At 40.2% G+C, this 23,120-nt stretch overlaps 1 protein-coding gene across 3 annotated transcripts in view; it reads right to left on the reverse strand.

The window, feature by feature from the left end:
- ARHGAP10 (Rho GTPase activating protein 10) overlaps positions 1 to 23,120 on the reverse strand; it is a 151,060-nt gene that overhangs the window by 106,071 nt on the left and 21,869 nt on the right. For all 3 annotated transcript variants that reach the window (XM_075500940.1, XM_075500939.1, XM_075500938.1), the window contains exons 2-3: positions 2,619 to 2,714; positions 2,471 to 2,532 (exon numbers count right to left, since the gene is read on the reverse strand). In XM_075500940.1, the coding sequence (XP_075357055.1) occupies positions 2,471 to 2,532; positions 2,619 to 2,714 (158 nt within the window). The remainder of the gene's footprint in view (positions 1 to 2,470; positions 2,533 to 2,618; positions 2,715 to 23,120) is intronic.

The raw sequence follows: 23,120 nt of genomic DNA on the forward strand, positions 1-23,120 counted from the left end.
GCAAGGTCCCAGAGGATGGTAGAAGAGCAAACACAAAAGCAACTTAAAAGTGAGGAGGAGAAAGCAGGAACTGAGAAAGTTACAGACCAGACGTAGCAACTCTGATACTCAAAAGTCCTGTAACACACTATAAAAGGTTAAAAGCTACTTTAAATTTGTTAAGAACAACATCTAGTTTCCTTTTCGAGATCAGCACAGTAGCCGATCTCCTCAATGAACTCTTCAATGCTGACCCACACGACATTCTCTGGCATTAATTAGCTTTTAGTGTGATAATGCCTTCTGTGTAAGCATGGGCAGCATACCAAAAAATAAGTAATACTGTTTTGTGGCATTCAGTCTGAAAAACAGAAGCGTTTTACTGTACAGACAGCCAGCACTGGATTCTGCACAGCCTACTGTGTTGGTAATCTATTACTGCTGAAGATCTATTGATACGGTCACTGAAGCGTGCCACATAATTCCAAAGTCCTGAAGCTGACATCTCTCAAAAACCCGATATCAAAATAGTGTGGAAAATAATGTGGCAGGCTATAAAGTATTTTCCATTGTAAAATTTCCCAAAGACTTTCACTAATTAGATGTATGCAACTTCACTAAAATAAAATGCAGCTATGGATGGCAGGCAAGAAAAAGCAGAGTAAAGACTATACTTCAGAATTACGAAAAAACAAAAGAAGCATTCAAATATACTCGAGCAAATCTCTACAACTTGGCAAAACAACTCAAGATACTGAAAAATTGTCTCTGCTATGTAAAGACAGTATTCTTCTGGAATGTGCAAGGAACCACATAGACCCTAATTCTGACTCAAATGTGGTTCCAGATGAGAATGACATACCAGGATGTAACACGGCACGCTCAAGCAACCATGACTATTACTGGGCTCAGGACTGCCAGAGAGAGAAATGCGAAAAAAAAGATTGTTCACTAGTTATTTTCTCACTTATCTACATACTCCTATGCTGCAGGCACAGCTTCTGGCAGAGAGGAGCACAGAACACAGATTAGCCTGTTTCCTCTCAGTGATGCCAAGTGGTCACTGACTTCCAGGAAGATAAAGATATAATCACATGGCAAATACTGGGGAACATAATTGCCATCTAGGCAGATCCAAGAGCATTTCCTAGATGCAGGGTCTGACCACACTCAGAAGAAAACTGGGTACACATTATCTGCTCTATGAATCCCCACTCTGAAACGAAAACTGGGCATGCAACTGCAGAGGAGAACCATGGTACCATCCAGAAACGCCCGTCATGGTTTAACTCCAGTTGGCAACTAAGCACCACACAGCCGCTCGCTCATCCTCCCCCCCCCAGTAGGATGGGGGAGAGAATTGGAAAAAAAAGTAAAACCCATGAGTTGAGATAAAGGCAGTTTAATAGGACAGCAGAGGAAGATATAATAATAATAATAATAATAGAACATACAAAACAAGTGATGCGCAATGCAATTGCTCACCACCCACTGACCAATGCCCAGCCCGTACCCGAGCAGCAATTGCTCCTCCCTGGCCAACTCCCCCCAGTTTCTATACTGAGCATGATGCCATATGGTATGGAATAGCCCTTTGGCCAGTTGGGGTCAGCTGTCCTGGCTGTGCCCCCTCCCAACTTCTTGTGCACCTGGCAGAGCATGGGAAGCTGGCAAGTCCTTGATTTAGTATAAGCACTACTTAGCAACAGCTAAAACATCAGTGTGTTATCACATTATTCTCATCCTAAATCCAAAACACAGCACTATACCAGCTACTAGGAAGAAAATTAACTCTATCCTAGCCAAAACCAGGACACCTCCCATCTTCTGGACAACTTAGGAAATCAAGATAGCAAGGTGTATTGCAGAGCTCTCGCCCCACAGCCTATGTGCAGCCAACCTGACCTGTATTACACTAACACCCTCAGCAATCACGGGCACGTGAATGAAGAACACTCCCTTCTACACAACAGAGCAACTAAATGTTTGCAGATGCAACCCTCTGCCAGAAAGCTCACCTACAAAGAAAAGGTTTGTAAGTCTGCTACTGCATCCAGCCAACGGACTGCATCCCAAATCTACCTATTTGTTGAAGCTGGAGCCACAGAGATCCTGGACCCAAATTTGGCCAGCTTCTCAACCTTGGGTGTCCTGCTGCAGTATTTCTTTCATCTTGCTTTTTCCTGTAAATGGTAAACAACCTTATGATGGTCTTCCCATTCACCCCAGCCATAATTTGTCAGGTCACTACCATTTTAAACCAACTCATAGTTATCTGTCCTTACTGTAAGAGCTTTGTTCTTTAATGAGAGCTAGCTGCTGTCTGTTTAAGTCTAGACTACAGAATCAGAGACTGCACAATGAGAGCTTTCACTATTAGGTTACTGGTATCAACATCTTGGTGGTTAACAAAGCAGTAAGCAACTTTAACTGACTTTCATCTTACTCTTTGCTATATGTACAGCTTTTTAAAATTTTTATTGCAACTCACCAAAATTTCTCTTTGTTCTTCCAGATTTTTTAAAAAGTTTGAAAACTCATGAAGTGACGCATCTGTAATACAAAACCAGAAGAAAAGTTTAATTGTGTTGCAGGATGGCATGGCAAAATATAGCCACTTATAGTCACTTCTTACGTACCTATGTATCTTTCATCATCTGTCTCTGCATCACCAATGAATTCAAATTTGAAGTCTCTCAGAGAATGAGCAAATTTCCTCTGGGCTGCTGAAAGGTCTGCAAGGAAAAAAAAGCACAGATTGAATGTCAGGGAATCATTTTAAGAAGGCTGGAAGATACTTCTACCCCTAGAATAATCAACTTTTACAAGAAACTCTTAACAAAGGTCTGCCTAAGGACATTACAAGACATCCAATATTGTCTAACCCTCTTCTGATCTCATCTGGGAATTTGTCGCACAGATTTCTTTATACAAGGTTATATAGTAGAAAGCAAGTGTGATGTTGTGTACAGTATTAGACCTACTCTTACGCTTCACTATACCACAATTTAGGGCACAGGCCATACAAACAGATCTATAACTGCAGAAGTTTAAGGCACAACACTCAGAGTAAGTTGTGCCAGTTGTCTTACACTGCTAACCTAAGTTCACTAGTATATTTGTCAACACAAATATGCATCTTAGGATTTTCTATATACTTTACATAGATAGCTCTGCTCGTGAGACATTTATACATAAACCAAATTTAAAAGAATTGTGGCACTGGAACTAGAAATTCCATGGACTTAAACTATGCCAAAAGTTAGTTTAGTTAAATGCACAGCATTAAAATTAATTTTGTATAATAACTGTTTTGTAATATTCCTAAAACAATTTCTTCAACCCAGTTTTTACCTATTCGTGTTTGACAATTTGGGGTAGGAGGGCTGCACTCTTACATCCCCCAGGAAGTAATCAGACTCTACATTCAGCCACAATATCATCATTATAAACACTTATTAAGATTTATAAACCTGTAAATAAGCAGTGTACACACACTTTCCTGTCATGCTGACGTGTGCAGGTTCAGAATGTCAGGAGTTCTGGAAGGATGGAAATCCTCAATAGAAAGAAAAGGTGCATGTCCTGGTACACTCCTACCCAGTAGTAAAGGTTTTACTTGCATTTTCATTGTCAGCCAAGGTTAAGAACGATTTGAAATATTTAGTTAATCTATAATCTTTTTCTTATCACCTGCAGTTCTGAAGGGTTAAGAACAACTCTTCTCACAGACCAGCTAAGCATTTTGTTCTTTAATATTAACTGGAGCTAAAAGACTACAAACTTGGGCTTTTTTTGCTGTTCTTGTTTTGGTTGGTTGGGTTTTTTCAAAAAAAAAAAAAAAAAACCAAAAAAAAAAACCCACCAAACCCAAAAACTTTACAACAGGTCCTGCATCCAACACATCATATGTTTTATCATGTGTCATAGTCAAGAACAACTTTGACATACAACGCTGCACTGAAAGTTCAGTTCAATCACTTAAAAGGATAAGTCACAAATACTCTACAAACAGCAAGACACAAGCTAAAATGAAAAAAATGCTTTCTGTTCCTTGCCATTCCACATTCCTTACTTTTCATCGATTTCTCATTAGTCCTTTCCTCACCTATTGTGTAACAGCGCCGTTCCCTGTGATGCTATGCTGCCAGGTACTCGCCTCCCTTTTGCAACTACTTCTAAAGCCTGTACATGTACCCTTCAACACAGCAGGATGCTGCACAGGGTTGAAGGAAGAAGGATAAGAAGGCTGAAGGAAAAAGCAACATAATTCCCGTGCGAAAAGGAAACATGAGTATTTCAACTCAAATGTCTTGTGGACTAAAAGGCTGTTCATAAAGTGGACAGCAAAAGAAAGAATTTCTGCCGGCTGTGAAAGGCTTAAAAATGGAAAATAACAAGTTTCTTAACCATCTAATGTTATGTTTATTTGCAAGTGAGGTCACAACACAAGGCTGAAAAGAGTTTATTTATGGGAGAATGGGTCCCACAACACACACTCTCCCAAACTTATTTAATTTTCTTGAATCCGATAATCCCCTACCAAAGCCCTGTCATATGAGACCTAGCCCCATGCTAGAGGAAGGAATTGTTTATTACATTTTCCCTCACTTGTAGAGGTGAAGTATTCAAATAATGTTGAGCAACATACACGTTAAGAGAAGGCATGCAGCACCGCACCCACACATCACCCCCCTTTTCCCTTCACAGACTGAAAGGGTACTAAAATACTGAAGTGGGCTACGGGCTTTGATGAGCCTTTCTAGAGCAGTGAGAAACTGCCTCCTGCATAGCTGCCTATCCCACCTCTCCACCAAAAGCCACCTCTTTGGTGACAGTGACAGCAGACAGAACCTGTGCCCACACCCCGACTCTTTCAGTGCAAAGTCCAACATCTTTGGTCAAGTTGAGAAGTGGCTGAATCAAAACACTCAGCTTCTCACAGGATCAGAAAGCCACATCCATGCATTTCTCTCTACTGAATCTGCTGAGGGATTGGAAATTACTGACCAACGGGCTGAGCAGGTGGCTGGAAGTAGTAACCTTTTAAACATACCAAAGCCAGATTTGCAGAGTTCCTGTATTAAAGCCATGAAGTCATTTCAAATTTTTGCAATGTCTTTCCACAAATAATCTCTGAAACGTTTAAGAAGTGTTTCAGAAAATTCTGGAAAGCATCAAGGGGTGGGGGGAGGTTGGAGGTTTGGGACACAGAAGAATGACCTGACGGGTCAAGAAAAGCCACAGATACCTGGCTATTGAACCAACACCTAGAAGAAAAGACAATGAAATAGGAAGAGACTTTCTGATGGATTTTAAGAACTTGGCACTTTCAACAATCGTGAGAAGTCACTGGAGCAAAATAAAAACCAATCACATGGTGCAAGATGTAACTGGGAAGAAACAAACCTCCTGACTGGGGGAAGAACACTCCAGTCATTTGGTTCAACAGACTGCTGCAATGATCAGACTCCTAGCTGTTACCAAAACAAAGAGATTTTTAATCCTGCTTAGTCAGCAAATGTTAACTACAAGATTCATCCTCCAATGTTTGTATATCATCCATCAGTCTTGTTTTATTTTGGCTAAATTTACATTTAAGGTCACATTCCGTTTTCATTCCCTACGCCAAAATAGCACTGGTCTAACATAAAACTAGCACCTTCCCAGGCAGAACCACTGGTGCCCAGCTATTCACAGGAAAGGAAAAGCCTTGGGTCTGCCTCTTGCTAAACTAAAAAAAAACCCAAAACTGTGTATCAAGTAGAGATGGAGAAAAAACTTTTGAGAAAGGTCAGAGCAAGAATACTGAACTCATTCTGCTACAGCACAGGAAAAAGTACAAGGATGGTGGCTAGACTCAAAAAGATAACACAGCCCTGTGTCGCATTTCTTGTCGTCTGACAAGTCATGGCCAGAGGGAGACACCTGAGACCGTCTGCAGTCCAACCTTCCACTGCGGGGCAAACAGCATGAAACTGCTCCAGCCTTTACCCTGATAAAATCCATGTATCCTACAGTACATACACAGATGTTCACATAAGTACAAGCATTTATAAAACTCTATAAAAACAAACTAGATGCTGCTATCATCATATGTACTATACTCTCTTACTATTGTGTTGCAATTTAAATGCTGAGCATTGTTGCTTAAGTTAGAAATTTCATAAATGTAACTTGGCTCTCTTCCATCCTCTGTCAGAAAACCTTTACTACAGGAAAATTATTCAGCTGGCACTGACAAATACATCCCAGTATTGTTCCACATCAGCATTAGAGCTTGCAAAACCAGTATCTCCTATATAACAGACCATAAACACATATGGATTCCAGCTACATACATTGGAATAAGACAGTACATGAGTATGGTATGTATCAAACAGCACAGCCAGTTACCCTGATTATCCGAGTAATGCTGTAGCCTACTGAAAAAACACAGTGAGAATTTAGGGGGCCAGAAAGTAATTATTTTATTCCCTTTAATCTCCACATTCTACACAGTAACACCAAAGAGAAATATACAGGAAGCAGTAATAGGGTTGTTGCTTATTGAAAGCTGCTGCTATCATTTAATGGGAGGAACAGGGCATTCAAGATCAAAGAGCGTTTAAATATCAACTAAACACTAACACTCTTTCCTGAATAAAACATAATCCTGGCAAACCCATAAGGCAGAGTCATTTCAAAGACTCACTTTCTTAAAACACTAGAGGAAGCCAAGCATCTGCTAAATGTTTTGACCAAAAGACTGAAGACACATTTCCAGTGAGACAGACATAGCGAGACAGGCACATTTCCAGTGAGAGAACGGAGGTACATAAGGACACCAGAGCTTTTCATTTTCTCTCTTTGTTAATGTTCATATCAGTACAAGATTTTTTTTTTCCTGTCTGAATGCAACTACTTAAAAACACACCAGAAGAAACAGGAGCAGCCACCAGCTCCCTCACTTTGCTCTGAAACACTTCAGTAACAAGCGCTCCCGTCAGTTCATCCTGCGCCAGACACGCTGCTGGTGCCCCACACAAATATCTCCATATTTTTCCATTTCTACTTGGAGGAAAATATTTTTGTTCCTTATCTGAGTTGAGCTAAGCCAACGCGACGCTTAGTTGCTAGGCAGTGGCCAGCCCTCACTTACAGCACCAGACTCCAATCGCTCCCTTTACTCTACGATCAGTACTAACTTCAGTGTTAGCCACCTAAACTAAAACCCTCGCACGAAGCAAGACAGCATTAGGAAGCAATGTTATCCTAGATCTCTTTTGCATGGCAGGAGAGTTATCTGCTTGCAACAGCCCTCTGTATTAGTGTTAATATTTTTCTACAGCAAAATACAGATTTCTATATCAAGCTTCACTTTTACTGTATCATGATGATTCTTTAAGAATTGGAATTACATCGCCATTCCTCACCCCTAACTACAAATCTCATTGACATTAACAGATATGCTCCAGGAATGACAGATTTCTAGAGGCTGTATTTAACAGGGGTTAAAATTGCTCTGGTCTTCTTCCACAACATTCTCCTCAGAAAACTGAAAGGTTAACAAATACTTAGATTTAACTACCAAGCTCGTCTTCGAGCTACGTTACTACATTAAGGACTAATATTAGACTTCTCTATCTGTTTTCCTCACAGTAGACCAAGATCAGGCAAGCTGCACACCGTCGTGAAACAGGCAAGGACAAGCTGAGGGAGAGCTGGTCCCTCCCCTCTTCTTCCCAGGCATCAATCTCACTTGCAAGAGCTAACCAAGTAGCTTCAGAGGAACACAGTACTTAAAATAGTTTGTCCAAGAGCTGCAATATGGACTTGTATGACATGTTGTACAAAACACGAGCCGTCTCAACGCTTACAAAAGCGACTCCATGTTTCTCTTCTGTGTCCCCTTTAGCAAGGTGAACAATTAATCTAATATAATCCATGACACTGAGAGCATGAACAGGATTTAGTTATTACCTTAGTAAAGTGGATAAACAGGATTTACTTATTAACTTAGCAGATGCAAGCCATGTGGCAGATTCTTAAGAGCAATAACATGTTCCAACTCCCTAAAACCAAATAAACTTTTTACTGCTCATTTTTATCTAATAAGTATATTGAAATAATCATCAAAACAGAAAAAAAATGACAATAAAGCTAAAATACAAAGTTATTCATTCCCCTCCAAAACCAGAATGGAAATCAAGTTCAAAGACTAACAGGTTTCTGGAGTCCAGTTTTGACAACGTCGCCTAACCCATGGCAACTCATGAGTTTCTGAAAGCTTAGCAAATTCAGATATGAGGATTAAAAATCAACTCATTGCCGACTTGTCAAGTAGCTCTTAACTTCTTATTCCCCCCCCCCACCTCCCCCACCCCCAGCATAATACAGAGTAAGCGTATTTGGACCATCCCACACCTTTAAAACAGATAAGAAAAACCGCAACGCCTCTCCGTTTCGGTTGAATTCAACTAGCAACGCAGCATTCTGCTCCTGCTGGCCCAAGGGCACCTTTCCAGCCGCAGCTCCCGAGCCTCCAGCAGTCGACAGCTTCACACCCTCCACATTCATACGCTCAGGTCTGAGACAAACCTACACCAATTGTACCAAAGTTATGACGTTTTTTATTATTTACTAAAAACCCTCAGAAATTTGGTGTCAGAATGAAGTTATTTGATCTATCAAGTTTACACACACACATGCACACACAAATGAGAGTTTAAATTTTCAAAATACAACGAAAAAGAGGAAGAGCTAGAAAACAGCAGCAGCAATATTTTAGGAAAAGTCTTTCCAATTTTAACATGGAAGGGGTTTTGTTACCAAATTAAAAAAAAAAAAAAAGCTTTGCCATTTCAGCATCAAACAGAAAAAAGGAAATTGCAAGAATAAAATGAAAAACAAGCAACCCTTAGGTAATTTATATGTAAATACAAGAAATTTATAACAATTTTAGGAATCTTAATCTCTAACGGAATTATTCTTTTTAACTCATCACACATAGGAATTGATGTCATTCTTCTGTTACACTCAAAGTCCAAATTTTGTCATGACTCTCCCAACTAATGACAACAGGAAGTAAACACCCAGAAGCCAAAAAAGAAAAGCATGTTTTTATTGTCCAATCTAAGAAAAAGAGAGAAAACTGAATATTGGGGCAATGAATATCATTCTTCAGAACAGTGCCTGTGTTAGGAACTGACTAGTCGTAAATGTTTCTTCCACAGTGTTTGACATTCCCTATTACCAGTTTTAGTGCACACTGGGGTCATTAATTGTGGCATAATTAAGTGACAAGTAAAAACAGGCTATTTATCCTGAACAAGCCACATGTAAATGGCATGACAGAGATATTCTAACCTTCTCCCCACTTCTTAAGACAGAGAACCACCCAATTTTTGCAAGCTTTCTATTTCATAGCTTACTTCTATCGTATTTTATGATTTTCCCTCTTTCACTTCTTTCAAATGCATAATCCCATAGTCTAAATGCCATTATTCTCCACATCGATCAAAACAGGCAAATTCAGAAAGCTTTCAGATTTTAGCAGAGACTCTTATTTTCATAGATATGCAAAATGTTTTAGATGCCATAACCTCCAACCATTGTTTCCTCCTGTAGAAAGTATGCAGCATAATAACATAAACCACTTATCACCTCATCTACCATCTCCAGCTCTCCAACTTTTACCAGTGAAAACAGACTTAACTCATTTCTCCTCTTTCTACCCTTGCAAGTATAAGGGTACAAACTCCCCATTCCCCCACATCAAGAAACAACCAAATAACATGTTAATTACCATATATGAAATATCACAAAGTAGCATCTTATGCGAGTATGGGCAAACTGCCAAATCATGCTGGTATTGTCCCTCGGCTGCACCACACCTTCTTGGGCTCTGGTTATTCGCCTTTTTAGGTGGATCTTTGAAATCAGCAAGCCAGCTACTCCACCCTGCCAAGGGCATTTTCCTCTTTGCATGACAGGCATTAGGCAAAACAGCATATTTAGTATCTCAGCAGATATTAAGGCTCTCCTAGAGCATCTCCAACAGCTCTTACAAAGAAGTGCATCCCTCTGCCAGCTGGGATGGTGACTAAATCTTTCAGTTCCACTCGTCAGAAACACAGCATAAGTTACAATTCATGAAGGAAAAAGACAAGCTGCATCCATGGCCCTACAACCCTGCCAATAAATTCACCGCTTCAGGGGTGGAGAAACATTCCTGCAACCACCCTGACATAAGACCTGTATCCTAAAGACTGCTGAAGGGTCAGGCAACTGTGATGGAAGTTACTGTGGAGTACCACAGAGATAATTTGTCTTCAAAGGAATCATAACCATCTTCCTGATCCTTACAACCTCCATGTTTCTGACAACAAAACAGACCAAAAGAAGTAGTAAATTAGAAGGCAAGGACTAAGAAAAACAAATTTGCAATGCAGAAAACTACGAGAGCATTCCACCAAATTCACACGGTTCCCAAAGAGAAAAACTAGCAGTTCAGGATTTGCTGCAAAGGTTTCCCTATATCATACTGCACTAAATGGCAGCAAGATGGACACTAATGTTATGTATATAATCTGTTCCCAAAAGAAAACTTTGCATCAATCCAGAAGCAACTGTTTGAATACACAATACCAAAACAGTTGTACCATCAAAGCTTTCACTGGTAAAGCTTTCTGTAATACCTTCAGCTCTGTAACTAGCACAAACCTGGGGAGCGTCTTCCAAAAGTGACTGAATTAGAAAACGAGAGATGAAAACATTCCTCTTCAGAGATCAGGATTTTACTATTATTAATGTAAAGATGTATGAATGCAGAAGGTGAGATTACATTTCTAGTAGTGAATTTTCTAGCAGAAATTTAAAACTGACTTAAGTCTTTTATAAGACAACTCTGATCACTAAATGGAACATAAATTTCCAGATGATGTATTCTTCGATTCAAATTCTTGTCAAACACCACAGATTTGAAGGCCTTCCTGCATTTATTCATGGTTTCTTTACTCACATTTCTTCTGTTCCTGTTCCACAAACCATTTATATCCTAAGTGAAGCTGTTGATGTCTCAAGGACAATTTGCAAACAAGCAAGGGTGTTCAGTAGCAAGTAAATCAGAAGACCATACTGCTTAAGGATGAAAAATTGTGCTAGATAACTGAAAACATTCTCCTCAACTGGGAAACTCTGTAAAAGAAATAAAGTAGTTACAGGGAAAAATGTGTTTATTGTACAGATACTTATCCAACATCAGCATTCTGAATGTTTTAATTCCGGAGAATTGCTTTCTTTCCCAGACTTATTTCCCAGACAGTAACTATAATGTTTACATAAAACAGAGTATATTGTGTTGAAATATTATTTTGATTGCAAAAGAAAAGACCAATTCACTGTTGGGCAGAAGCTCAATTTTGCCATTATATTCTCCAACTTATAAAAGAGTTTTGTGGTTGGGGAGTAACCCCACATAACCAAATCTATACTATGAATATGGACAATGAAGCATTAACCCCTCACAGCTCATCTTAAATGAAATATTCTCTGAATTCAGAGCACTTTACTCTTCAAAATCCAAATAACTAACAGGACACGTCTACCTAATTTCTTCAGTCATCAAGATTCACTCATGGCAGTCAGGTAAAGTTGTTACATCAACACAGCAGGAGGACCTGACCCATCACGAGGGCACAGAGATCTCCCCCTTCCAAGAAACAGGACTGACTTCATTATTTGAAGTCTATTGTCTTAGAAAGCACACACGCAACCGAAACTTGATGTGGTTGAGAAAGTTGGAGGGGAAGCGCAGCTCAGCCTGGGATGGGAAGGTCACAGCAAACATGCCAGCTTGCAGTTTTTTCACATGCCACATCTGCTGCCGTTGAGCATGAACATCATCTTGGAGAGTTCACATCCAATATGTTCAGCAAGATCTTTTTTTTCCTCCGCAGCAGCAAGCAAGGGAGGGGAAAAAAGAAAAAAACCCAACCTTTCCCCACAGTTTGTAGCTAAATGAATCCCAAACAAGATTTCATGCAATAAAGGCCTTTTTCCCAGACAAAGCTCTCTGCCTGCTTAGTTCCAGCCCTCTGCAAACAATGCAAGTGTTAGTGCTTTCCACGAGAAGTCAGAAGACAACTCCATAATGGGAAGTGGGCAGCCAAAAGACATGGAGAGCTGGTAGCCACCTCCCTAATGAATGACTAAAGCAAGTATTTTTATCATCTTTAAAAGCACATGCTGTTCAACTGATGGTTTGAAATATTTTATGAAGCTGTATATCAAGTCTGCATAAATGTCAACATTAAACATGAAAACATTTGCAAAAAAAAAAAAAAGGCATAATTCACAATGTTTTCGTTCTTCAAAATGGCAGATATCTCAAAACATTGTCACTTGTATGGAATTACTGCCTGCCTGAACATTCACATATGTAGACAAAAACCCACAAGGAGATCAGACTTGCAAGATACTGTGTTTTCTCCACAACAAAACACGTCCAAACATGCACTCAGCACATCTGCACACGTATAATTAGTGTTATATGAAATGGCTACCAAATACTTTGTCATCAGGAAGACCATAAAAGGTTCAGAAAATAAAGTTACATTTTCACCAGTTCCTCTGCTCATGAGTCATGAAAATTAAGCAAAATTCTTCCACTAGGCTGAGAAAGACCCTAGATAGTACAGTTTTACTTTCCCAAGTGCAACAGGATTCAAGTGGGAGAGGATGGAGGAAAACACAATGCAGAATCAGACAAATGAGCAGCTGAGATCCATAATGGCCAACAAGTAATGGCCAAGTGCCCAACCTTCGGGCTATTTATTTACTTATTTATTTATTAAAAGGTGAGAGTAGGAGTGCATTTTGGAAAATACTTGACAATTTAGTGTATTTCTACACAAAAAAACCTTAAAATCCAAATTCAAAATGCAGAGGGTAGGAATTCTGGCAAGATTTGCATTAAACTCCTTTTACTGAGGTATAGACATTTTAGTCCACTGTAGGCAAGCCGGGTTGAATCTTCAGCATCAAGGAGGATGGGATGACCACAACAGACCCCCAAACAAGGAAGAGTCCAGGAATAACTTTGCTGTAGCTAGACACAGAAGTGAAATGAATCCAAGTTTTGATAGAGAAAACAGCTGGCAGTAACTGTGGTGCAGAGGACAGCCTGTACTTACATCATATACAGTTTCCAGAAAAAGCATCAGACAGCATAGCAGTGGGTAGCTAAACTAGATGCTCAAATTAAAAAAAGGTTTTACTACACACTTTGCCAAAACTGTCAAATGGGGATTTTATGTGTAAAGCAACACAACAGTTGTGTGTCAAAAGGAAATTTTTCCAATAGCTCTCACGTAAGCTGTATCTGGCTAAACCATATTAAAATTGAAGTTTCTAATTAGGTCAGACCAAAACTGTATACATACACCACAGAATATTTCAACATCTGTATACTGAATAGAGGATTCCTTTAAATAAATAAAAGCAGCAGAAAGCACTGAAATACATGAAACATGAAAATAAAAGGATGAGCCTCCCACTCCCCTTTCACTGCTCTCACTGTTGCTCTTTTAAAGTTGTTGCTAGAGGAAGCCCTGATGCTCCAGCATCATTCACCTGCTGCCTTCTCCGATTATTGCAGTTTCTTTGCCTGGGCAGAAGAAGAATAAACTTATCGCTCCTGCCATCAATAACCACTAACAGACCTTGCCAGGAAATATTTATTTAAATATTCGACTATGTATTATGGTATATGCCAAAAGAGAAACTTATCTCTGGTCTGGATAGTTGTGCAATATTTGAACTCTATGTGCCAAGAAATCCCGTAATCCTTCTGTCAGTTTCAGATTAGAAATTTTACAAGAGGCCAATGAATCAATTGTAGGATATTACGATGTATGTAAGAGAGACACACAGTCAAACTTACTAAATCCGATTAGGAAAAAACCTTTGACAAAGTTACTGGCACACAAGCATGCGAAAGCCTCACTGCTCTGGGATTTCCGTACGTTTCTCCAAAATGAGTTTCCAATCTGGGTATCAGTGGCAACTGGTTCCAGAAACAAAGATCACTACATGATCAAAAAACAAAACAACTGAGCAAAAGAAATTTAGGATAGTCAAGAGCAACCACCATATCTTCATGAGAAGCACAAGCCATGAAAGAAACATCTTGCAATCCTACACACCTATACCAACATAATTCTAAGCAGTAAACAAATGGCTTTTAGTCTTCTAATGCAACTTTCATATTTTATTGTTTTCAAACAAAAGAAAGAGTTACAGTATATAACACAGTAAGAATCTTTTCTAGATTACTTACATCCTTTATGCTTTGACACAAGAATTAGCTTAAATTTTCTCTCTCTGTTTTAGAGGAAAGTCAAGCTGGTTTTGTTCCTACATGAGCATAACGTGTATAATTTTAGAGTGAAAGTACTAGCCTACGTAACTTTTCTGATTTTTCCATAACTTAACCGTTTCAGCTGCATTACTATGCGCTCTGCGTTCCTGACGTAAGGCGTTCTCACAAGAGAGAAGATAATGCAGTTTCCTGCGTAAGTCAAGCAATACTGCAAAAGTATTCACAACCTCCCTTAGAAACTACTATGTATTTCCTGCACTGGAAGTGACTATTCTCACCACTTTGATGATACGAGGAACGCTTTATATAATAGAGTAGGAGTACAGAAGGTCAGTAATTGGTTCAGTAGTGGTTGAGTTGCACTGGTGGAAGCTGAGGAAAAAAGAGTGAGCCAGCATTTCCAAAGAGAAAGTTGTTTTATAAAACATTTGGATTTGTAAAGTTTCTATTACCATTTCTGGGGTTGAGGCATTACTAAGCTTTGGAAAAATTGTTTATAAAACAGGAAGCATTGATTTTTGCTTTGCCTCTCTTCCCTGGACCCACCAACAACAGTTCATACTCAAGTACCATCCCCGCTTATCATCAGCCAAAGGATCCACAACTCTGCCTTGCTAGCCCAGACATACTCAGCGTACTCGAAGCTTTAACTGCATGCGTCAGAGCAAGTAAGAAATGGACAAAAGAGGAGCAGAAGACTAAAGCTGACCCACAACTGACCACAAATGTTGTCAAATTAAAAATCTAACCATGGGTTCCCTTCTCTAAAACAAGACAAAATGAAAAAAATCCATTCTAGCAGCCCAATAGATCAAATGAGGAGCTGTTTGGACAGTGACAATCTATGTTATATGTACAATACTCATAGAAGAACCCCAAATTTCAAGGATGTTGCCTCAAATTACTACAATACAAATAAGGGATGATAAATTACACAACGATCTGAAGGAAATGCTTCAGCTTTCACCAGTGAACGTACTGTATCTGTACAACACAGGAAAGGAGTTACGCACAGCATGTACACCTACATACACAGAATTGTTCTACGGAGGAAAAAACACCAAATCACTTAAAATCAGCTTAAGAGAAAAAAGAAGGTATGCCATACCTTCTATGATGGTTATCTTCCAATAGAATCATGCAAGAGAGCTACCAACAAATCTACCAGGAGAAATGCTAGTTCGAAAGCAAATCAAAACCACAAGACACTTCAGGGTTATTCTCAATAGCCAGAAGACAGATATTATGTTTGACAACTGTGAAAAACTCGTAAACCCAAAACAGGGCTGGGAATAAGCAGGAGACTTATATCAACACTTCCTAACATCACAACCTCAGCAGTGCAGAACAAGCCCCTTTACAGGGTAGCTGTGGCTTGCCAGGGAGGTGGGCTCCGAGAAGAAACGTCACCTCCAGCTCCACTTGGTACTCAGCGTAAAGCCTAGCATCTCGCACCCCGCCGAAGGGAAAGGGCACCCGCCGCCCTCCCATGAGACCTAACGGCACGGGGAGAGACCCACCGCGGCATGTCACCCACCCGGATACCCAGCTCCTGTGCTGCTGGGCCGCTCAGAGCAGGGACCGAACTGACGCCCCAGCTGCTGGGCCAGCAAAGAGCAGCAGGAAAACAGCTGCTGCCATTTATTAGAGGGAGCATAACCGCACCGTTGCTCAGCCGGCCTGCAGCATTTTGTCTAAAGGGTCTGTACATGCAGCTACAGCCAGGCCCTATCACACTGAAGAATTTATAGCCTAAAATTATCCACTCCTTTCCTTCAAATTCCCAGTCCCACAGGGACTGGATTTGTCCTGGAGAGGTATGAAGAAAGAAATAATACTTTATTTACCAAAACTCATCACTTGAAACCTTATGCTGAAATTATATATGAAGAGATTATTGCTACTCTGTGCCACGCAGCTAGCAGTATATGCTTTAATACTTCAAATGCAACATTTATTTTGGTTATCAAGGAAACAAAATACTTAGCAGCATTATACTAGTAAAGCATTCAGTGCAGCAGCACTTTGTGAGGTTTGGGGATGAAAACCAGGAGAATTTACAATTCCTTCTCTCTGATATCTTAGGAAAATTCACAAGATCTATTACCCAACTGGGCTCAGACAGCACGGGGGATAAAAGGGTGGTCTGTCTGACTGCAGGCTGCCCACTGAACATTTAGCAGCAGCATATGTTAATTATTCAACTTGAGATTGTAGGATAAACACTGCATGTCTATCGTTCTGCACTCCAGCTGTACCGGCTTTATAGCTCAAGCTTTAGCACTCATTGGTACAAACTGTCCTGGCTGCTCACAAAACTTTAAGTGTGCGTGTCTTTTAAATCAGATTATTTATTCATACATCAAGCTGGGAAGCAAGCAGAAAACAACCAAGATGATGGAAGATAGGAAAGTAATTAACTAACAATCCCTGACACCAAACAAAACAAAAATTTGAAAAAAGGCACCAAATGTGAAATACTATGACAATTGTGGAGTATAATTGCCTGACTAGGTCTAAATTTTGCCAGGCTGATAGGGAAGACTAAGTAGTTGTCCTCTGTTTGTCCCACCCTCTGCCCCCCCAAACATTACCAAAAAAAATATAAAGTGTTACCAGTTAACATCATCATTCAACTTACCCAACCGCTGTGTGGTTCACCCCTGTTTATGCATTTAGAGTACAAAATCAACAAGAAAGCAATTTGTTTGGCAGAGATTTCAGTGAAAGGGGCTCTTCTGTAAACTGTCTTAAAAATAATAACCAGATTTAAACAATTAGTTTTCTGTGGAACTCACTAAAGAGATGGCGCTTAAATACTCTCCAATCTCTGGTTTGAGGCAAATCAACAGACTTGCAGTCTCAAGTCACCAGTCTGTGTCTTTTGAAACAGAAATATAGGCGACAGGACTGCTCCATGGAAACTACTGACCTCTCCAAAAAAAAAAAAAAAAAAAAAAATCAAAGGCTGTTAAGGAAAAATATGCACTTAAGTTTGTGGGTGTTTTTTTAAACCTTTTTCAGTATATCACAGGCCTTTAAAAAATAAACACTTTGGTTTTGAAAGCAAAGTCACTTTGAGTTACAGATTCTCAAGTCTCATGGGGAAAAGGATTAGCAGGGTAAACCGACCATATACCAGGGACCTACAATCCAGAAATCTCGGTGTAACAGCAGTAGGATCATGGGGCACTCTGTGCAAAATAAAGGTGCAGCAGAAAACGCTAACCTAGCAAAGCCACATTTAAGACAAACTTCACGGACTTGAATCACAACATCCATGATGGGACACTCTGGTTATTGCATGCTTCTGTAACAATTTGCAGCCTCTCTATTTTAGGGAGATTGATTTTATTTCTCTATTTTTAGTACTTTCTGTCAAGGAGAAAAAAAATTAGGTGGGAGAATATAATTTAAAATAAACTAGGAATTAGCCTGGATGGTAGAAGAAACCCCTTTCTCCTTTTTTAAAGCTTTCTAATTAGCACAAGTGACAAGAATGGTCACAGGGCAGAACAGGATATATATTCCTGAAAGCGTGTAGAAGTACATAAGGAAGACCGATTAATGTTGCTACAGAGTTACTTATAAACACTAAAAAGAACCTGATCCTGATGATGGGGAGGATTTTTTTGTTTTGTTTTTATTTTTTTAGCCCTCTCCCTTCCCTTTGACTTTTAAGTGAAACACAAAAAAACAAAACAAAACTGTCTTTTCTAATGCAACACCCCTTGATTTCTCATAAGTTTTATATTACATTGATTCCAGCTGCAAAACCAAAACCTTTAACAAATACTTATCAAAGTTCCTTATCAAAACACACAAATTAACTATAAGATAAGAGTCATTTGAGCAGTGAAGAACACCTAAAATTAACCCCACATTTCAACAGATAGGAGAGTGGCAGTTATTGCACAACGTAAGATACATACTTCCCTAGTTAGACCTTTCAGTCTGGCTCCTTCAGTAGCCTGTTCCTTCCCACGCTCAAGGGGAAAAGAAAACCTACAATTCAGGCTAACATGAAAGAGGCACAGACTTTCCATATATTCAAAGTCAACAGCTGAAAGCAAGAGAGTGAAAGACAGACTGCCAACGCAGTGATTACTCAGCTAAGTCAAGCCACAGGACAGCACGGGTTTTAGCTACAACGCAGTATTTCCCCCCTTCTTTATGTACCCAACATAGTATCAAAAAAAGATGCAATATCAAAAGTTACTTTTCCAATGGAAAACACATTTCTTGTCCTAGAGAACTGAAACAATGGTATTCTCCTCCTCTCTGCCCTCAGATAGATAAAACGCAAAAAAAAAAAAAAAAAAAAAAAAAAGCATTACTAGAACTACTTGAACAAGTTCTGTAGCTAGAGAAACAGCAATCCTAACAGCAGGCATAAAAGTGTTCCCTCAGGTTTCGGTCTCCTGTCTCACCACAACCATGCCCAATCTTGCTCAGCAGACAACAGCTATCAAGGTGACCATCTGGGATGCAGAATACAAACTAGGGATTTAATCCCACCCCGCCTTTCCAAGTGTTCATTTTAAATACACACACAAGAGAGGCATGCATTTTATGTACAGCTACACAGACAGTTATTCTGGTTGGACATCCTGCTATGCTTTCTACATTAAAAAACAAAACCAAAATGAAAAAAAAAAAAAAAAAAAAAAAGAAAATCCACCAGGAGACTCTGCAAACATTTCACAACTGGTCTCCTTAACACATCTACTACCATACTCAAAAAGTGTGTCCTCTCCCCTGAAGAACCACCGTGAATGAATGCAGTATCCTTGATCCAGCCACAACTCACGACAGCTGCCGCTCTTCAACTGACAAAGCCTGTTCCCAAAATTCTGCCAGTATTTCTCACAGGCAGTTTCAGACAGCTAACTGGAAGAATCCATGAAGAACATTTTGTAGCTTTGGGAACAGTTTACTTTGTGTATCTGGAGCACCACCTTTATGAGAAAACTTCCCAGTTGGAACAACAACTATACATTGTTGTTAACAGAACAGGAACACGGATGCTCTGCCACATCAAGTTCAGTCCTGCAACAACAGCATGCTCAAGAGCTACTCAACACGCACGTATTTAAAAACCAAACATAATTAGAAGAATATTGTGAAGCAGGTATCCCACGGCAAGCTTTTGAAAAGCTGGCAGTAGTTTTCTGATGAAAGAGAAGAGTCTCAAGACAAATCGAGTACACTTTCATTTGCTCAAACCTTATTTCATATAATTCACAGCTTATTTGCCACAAAAGGCAATACAGCCCAAAAGAAAGGAGTCAGGAATCCCAGTTTTGTATCTCACTTGTGCTGCACTGCTGCTTTGTAGTTGTGGGACTATGCTATCAATAAAATGTCCATAAAAAACATAAAAGACAATAAAAAGTCTGCACAACAAAGGAGCTAGCCTCTTTCAATCTACCACATATGGAAATAAGGCAGCAAAATACTGGAAACCCTGAAGTGTTCAGTGAACATGTTTGCCAGTGACAGCTGGAAAAGATATTTGTTGATTTCCATAGGAAGCAGGAGCTTCCAACCCGGTCCTAACGATGTAAATCAAAATGGTTTCTAAGAAATCGGGGTCCATGAACTGCTGGCAGATCGCAAAGACAGAAGTGGTCTGCAGCTGGTCCTCAGAACCCCAGTGAACAACCTAATGCACTGTACTGGTACTAGCAACTATCCTACTAGGTCACATCATCTAATGCAACATGTTTATGTTAGGATGAATGAATAAGAGAAGCATTCAAAAGTCAAGCATGCTTAGCTCCCCTGAAGAAATAAAATTTGAAATAAAAATTGAAGACCAGGTGGCAGTTCGTAGCTTCTTGCTTTTTCTTCTGCTCCTCACAAACAAAAGCTCTTTATGAATGTTGCAGAAAGCTGCAACATACGTGAAAGATCCCATGGCCAACTAACACATTTGCTTTAAAATTCCTTTTTAATCTCATTTTCTAGTCCCAGTTAGCACCAAAAAGTAATTCCTACACTAAAAGCTCCTCAAGGCATTTCTTCCTTCATTTACTAATGTTTCTTCTCATGTCCAGGTTTTATACTAAAATTATTCCTGAAGCAGGGGAAAAGAACCCCCATTTTAACACATCAGCGATATTCCAAAACAAATTGGAATATCCAATATTCCAGTTGTGATATTCCAAAATAAATTGGATTCTTAAGCAGCATTAGGCTCTACATTCATTAGTCAAACTCACTTTCTACTCTGCCCATTTAAACTGGCACTTTTCCATGACTTACAAGAACAAGATGCAATACACATACACAATCTACAAACACGACTCAATGAAAAGCACTCGTTCAAGGTCTAGGCTGTTCCAACCTGTTCCATTGCTGTTCTGAGTATGTCCAGTATTAAACAGTATCAAGAGTCACAGACCACAGCACCTTGCCTGCTTCACAGATTGTCTACATACAACACCTCTGCTTTTCTCAGACACTTTGCTGGGGAAAGTTTGCAGGTAGGCAAAAGAGAACCTCTTATGGATGGGAGAGCAGTCACACAAGCAGCACCTTCCAGACTCTGGGGAGGAAGACGAGAGGCAGATGAAGCAGCTCAGTGGGGCTCAGCAGCACAGGCCAGGCCACTAATATAGCCACAGTAGGTTTGTACTTGCTCTTACTAGTATCACAATGATCTAGGGTTACCTGCATTTTAAAAAAATCACAATATCGTGGCAGTATTGTTTCTCACTGTCCTGCACAGATGAAGGCCATGCTGGCATGAAAATCTCAGGCAGGATCAGTCAGAAGCTATGTAACAAAGAACATTAAGCCTTTAATGATGATTAGCTTCAGCAACTAAGGCTGCTTTACTTTTGAATTGGTGCTTTCGGTCAGGATTCACGCTGTTGATAAAGCTTTAGAGATGTACGCCTACCCTATGCCTGTGATTCCAGCTGCAGTCCACTGGACCTCCAGTAACTTGCAAAACTTGTTAGATGTGGTTCATTGCGACTGTATAAAATTATAAGCTCCTCTACCTTTCTATCCAAAAGACCAATGTCCATGAGAAATTTTAAGGGTTGACACCAGCCAAAACAAATGGCGGGGGGGGGGGGGGACACACGACACGGACGACGGACGGACGGGACACGGACAGACACGCAGCCTAACAAAGGGTTTGTGGGCTAAAGAATTGAAACTTTTTTTTTTATTATTATTACTTTATTTTCATGACACTGGAAGACGCTACTTAACCACAATCCAAGCATGAGGAGAATTACTCATGTAAGGCATCCAGAGAGATACTGCACACAAGCGTTGCACGGAACGGCATCTTGAGCTACACTTGCACCACAAAACATGAAAGACCATGTCATGTAGCTCCCCCCCTTCCTCCACCAATTCATTCATGTAAAAGCAGGCTAGCAGCTCTGAAGAGCAGCACACAAAAGTCCAGCCAGCTCCCTTGCTTCCACATTATGTAGTAACATGAAATACGTCTCCCCTCCCACAGCCAGTTTCCACTTCAAAACTAAACACTGATGACCTGTACTTTCATTAACTGCTGTCTTGTTGATCCTGGAGCATTTAACACATTCAAAAGCCAGAACAAAGTTCAAGCCGGGATGATAACCCCTGCACATGTGACTGCTGAGTATTTGAGCCGGGGAAAGGCCTAAATACAGAAAGAAAACCTCTCTGCCCCAGTTCACCAGGTATTTCCAAAAGTACATCAGGGAAATCATGCTAGTGCATTTAGTGCAAATGAAAAAGCAGTTTGAAACACAGAATTCACTCCTCAAAGGGTATAACTGGCAGAAATACATGCAGAAAAGCTGGTACTTAGTTAGCACCTGTCCTGGTTTCAGCTGGGACCTGGTTTTAGAGAAAATTAACTCTTATCCCAGCTGAAACAAGGACAGCACCCAAAACCACTCTCTCATAAGGCACCTCTAAAAATCTTTGTATCCATTACTCCCATCCCCGCTAGTAATGTTAGGAGAGGTTGTTTGCAAATAGATTTAAAAAAAACAAAAGCACAAATTTTTCTTTTTTTTTTTTTTTTTAAACACTGACAGAACTGAGACACTCTTTTGTGACATAAAGCATGTACACATAACACCAACAGGATTTATTTTCCAAGAAAGACTGTGTATTAGAAACAGTGAGTTGGTAATTTAGGCAAAATAGCACGTTCAACAGACATACCTGAAATCCCTGATCAACGTGCAGCACTACCTTTGTTTCTGCTACTTCCCCCATTTGCAAATGTACTCCACAACTAGACACGGGACCAAGATGCGAACGGCCGCCCCGGGCTTGTGCAAATCCTGCACCCCTGGGAAAAGGCCCACCGAGGACACACGGTGCACACAGAGGAAGCAACCCACCGTGCGCATTCTTTTAAAAGCCACAAGAGCAAACTGATGCAGCAGTATTTCAAGGAAAACCGGATTCAAACATGAAACAAGTCTAACCTGCTGTTGGTTAAAGATAAGTGATGAACACACAGCAAAATATACACAATGGATTACTCTGATGACATCGCGTACAGTGACTCAGCAGCCGGCAAATGCCAGGCACATCCGTGTCCTGTGCATGCACCACGTGGCCGAGTCTCCCTCGGCTGGCCACAGCCCTGACGCAGCGCTGGGCCATACCTTCTTCCCAAACCAGAAAGGTATCTGCACGCTGCACGTGGCAAGGGTCTCCCAGCATACTCTTAGCTGCAAACTACCTGCCTAGCTTCCATACGCGTGTCACGGTTTGAGCATCCCAAGCTCAAAACAGCTGTGGTTAGGCAGGA

The sequence above is a fragment of the Mycteria americana genome, chromosome 4 (assembly GCF_035582795.1).
Source record: "Mycteria americana isolate JAX WOST 10 ecotype Jacksonville Zoo and Gardens chromosome 4, USCA_MyAme_1.0, whole genome shotgun sequence".
Taxonomy (NCBI): domain Eukaryota; kingdom Metazoa; phylum Chordata; class Aves; order Ciconiiformes; family Ciconiidae; genus Mycteria; species Mycteria americana.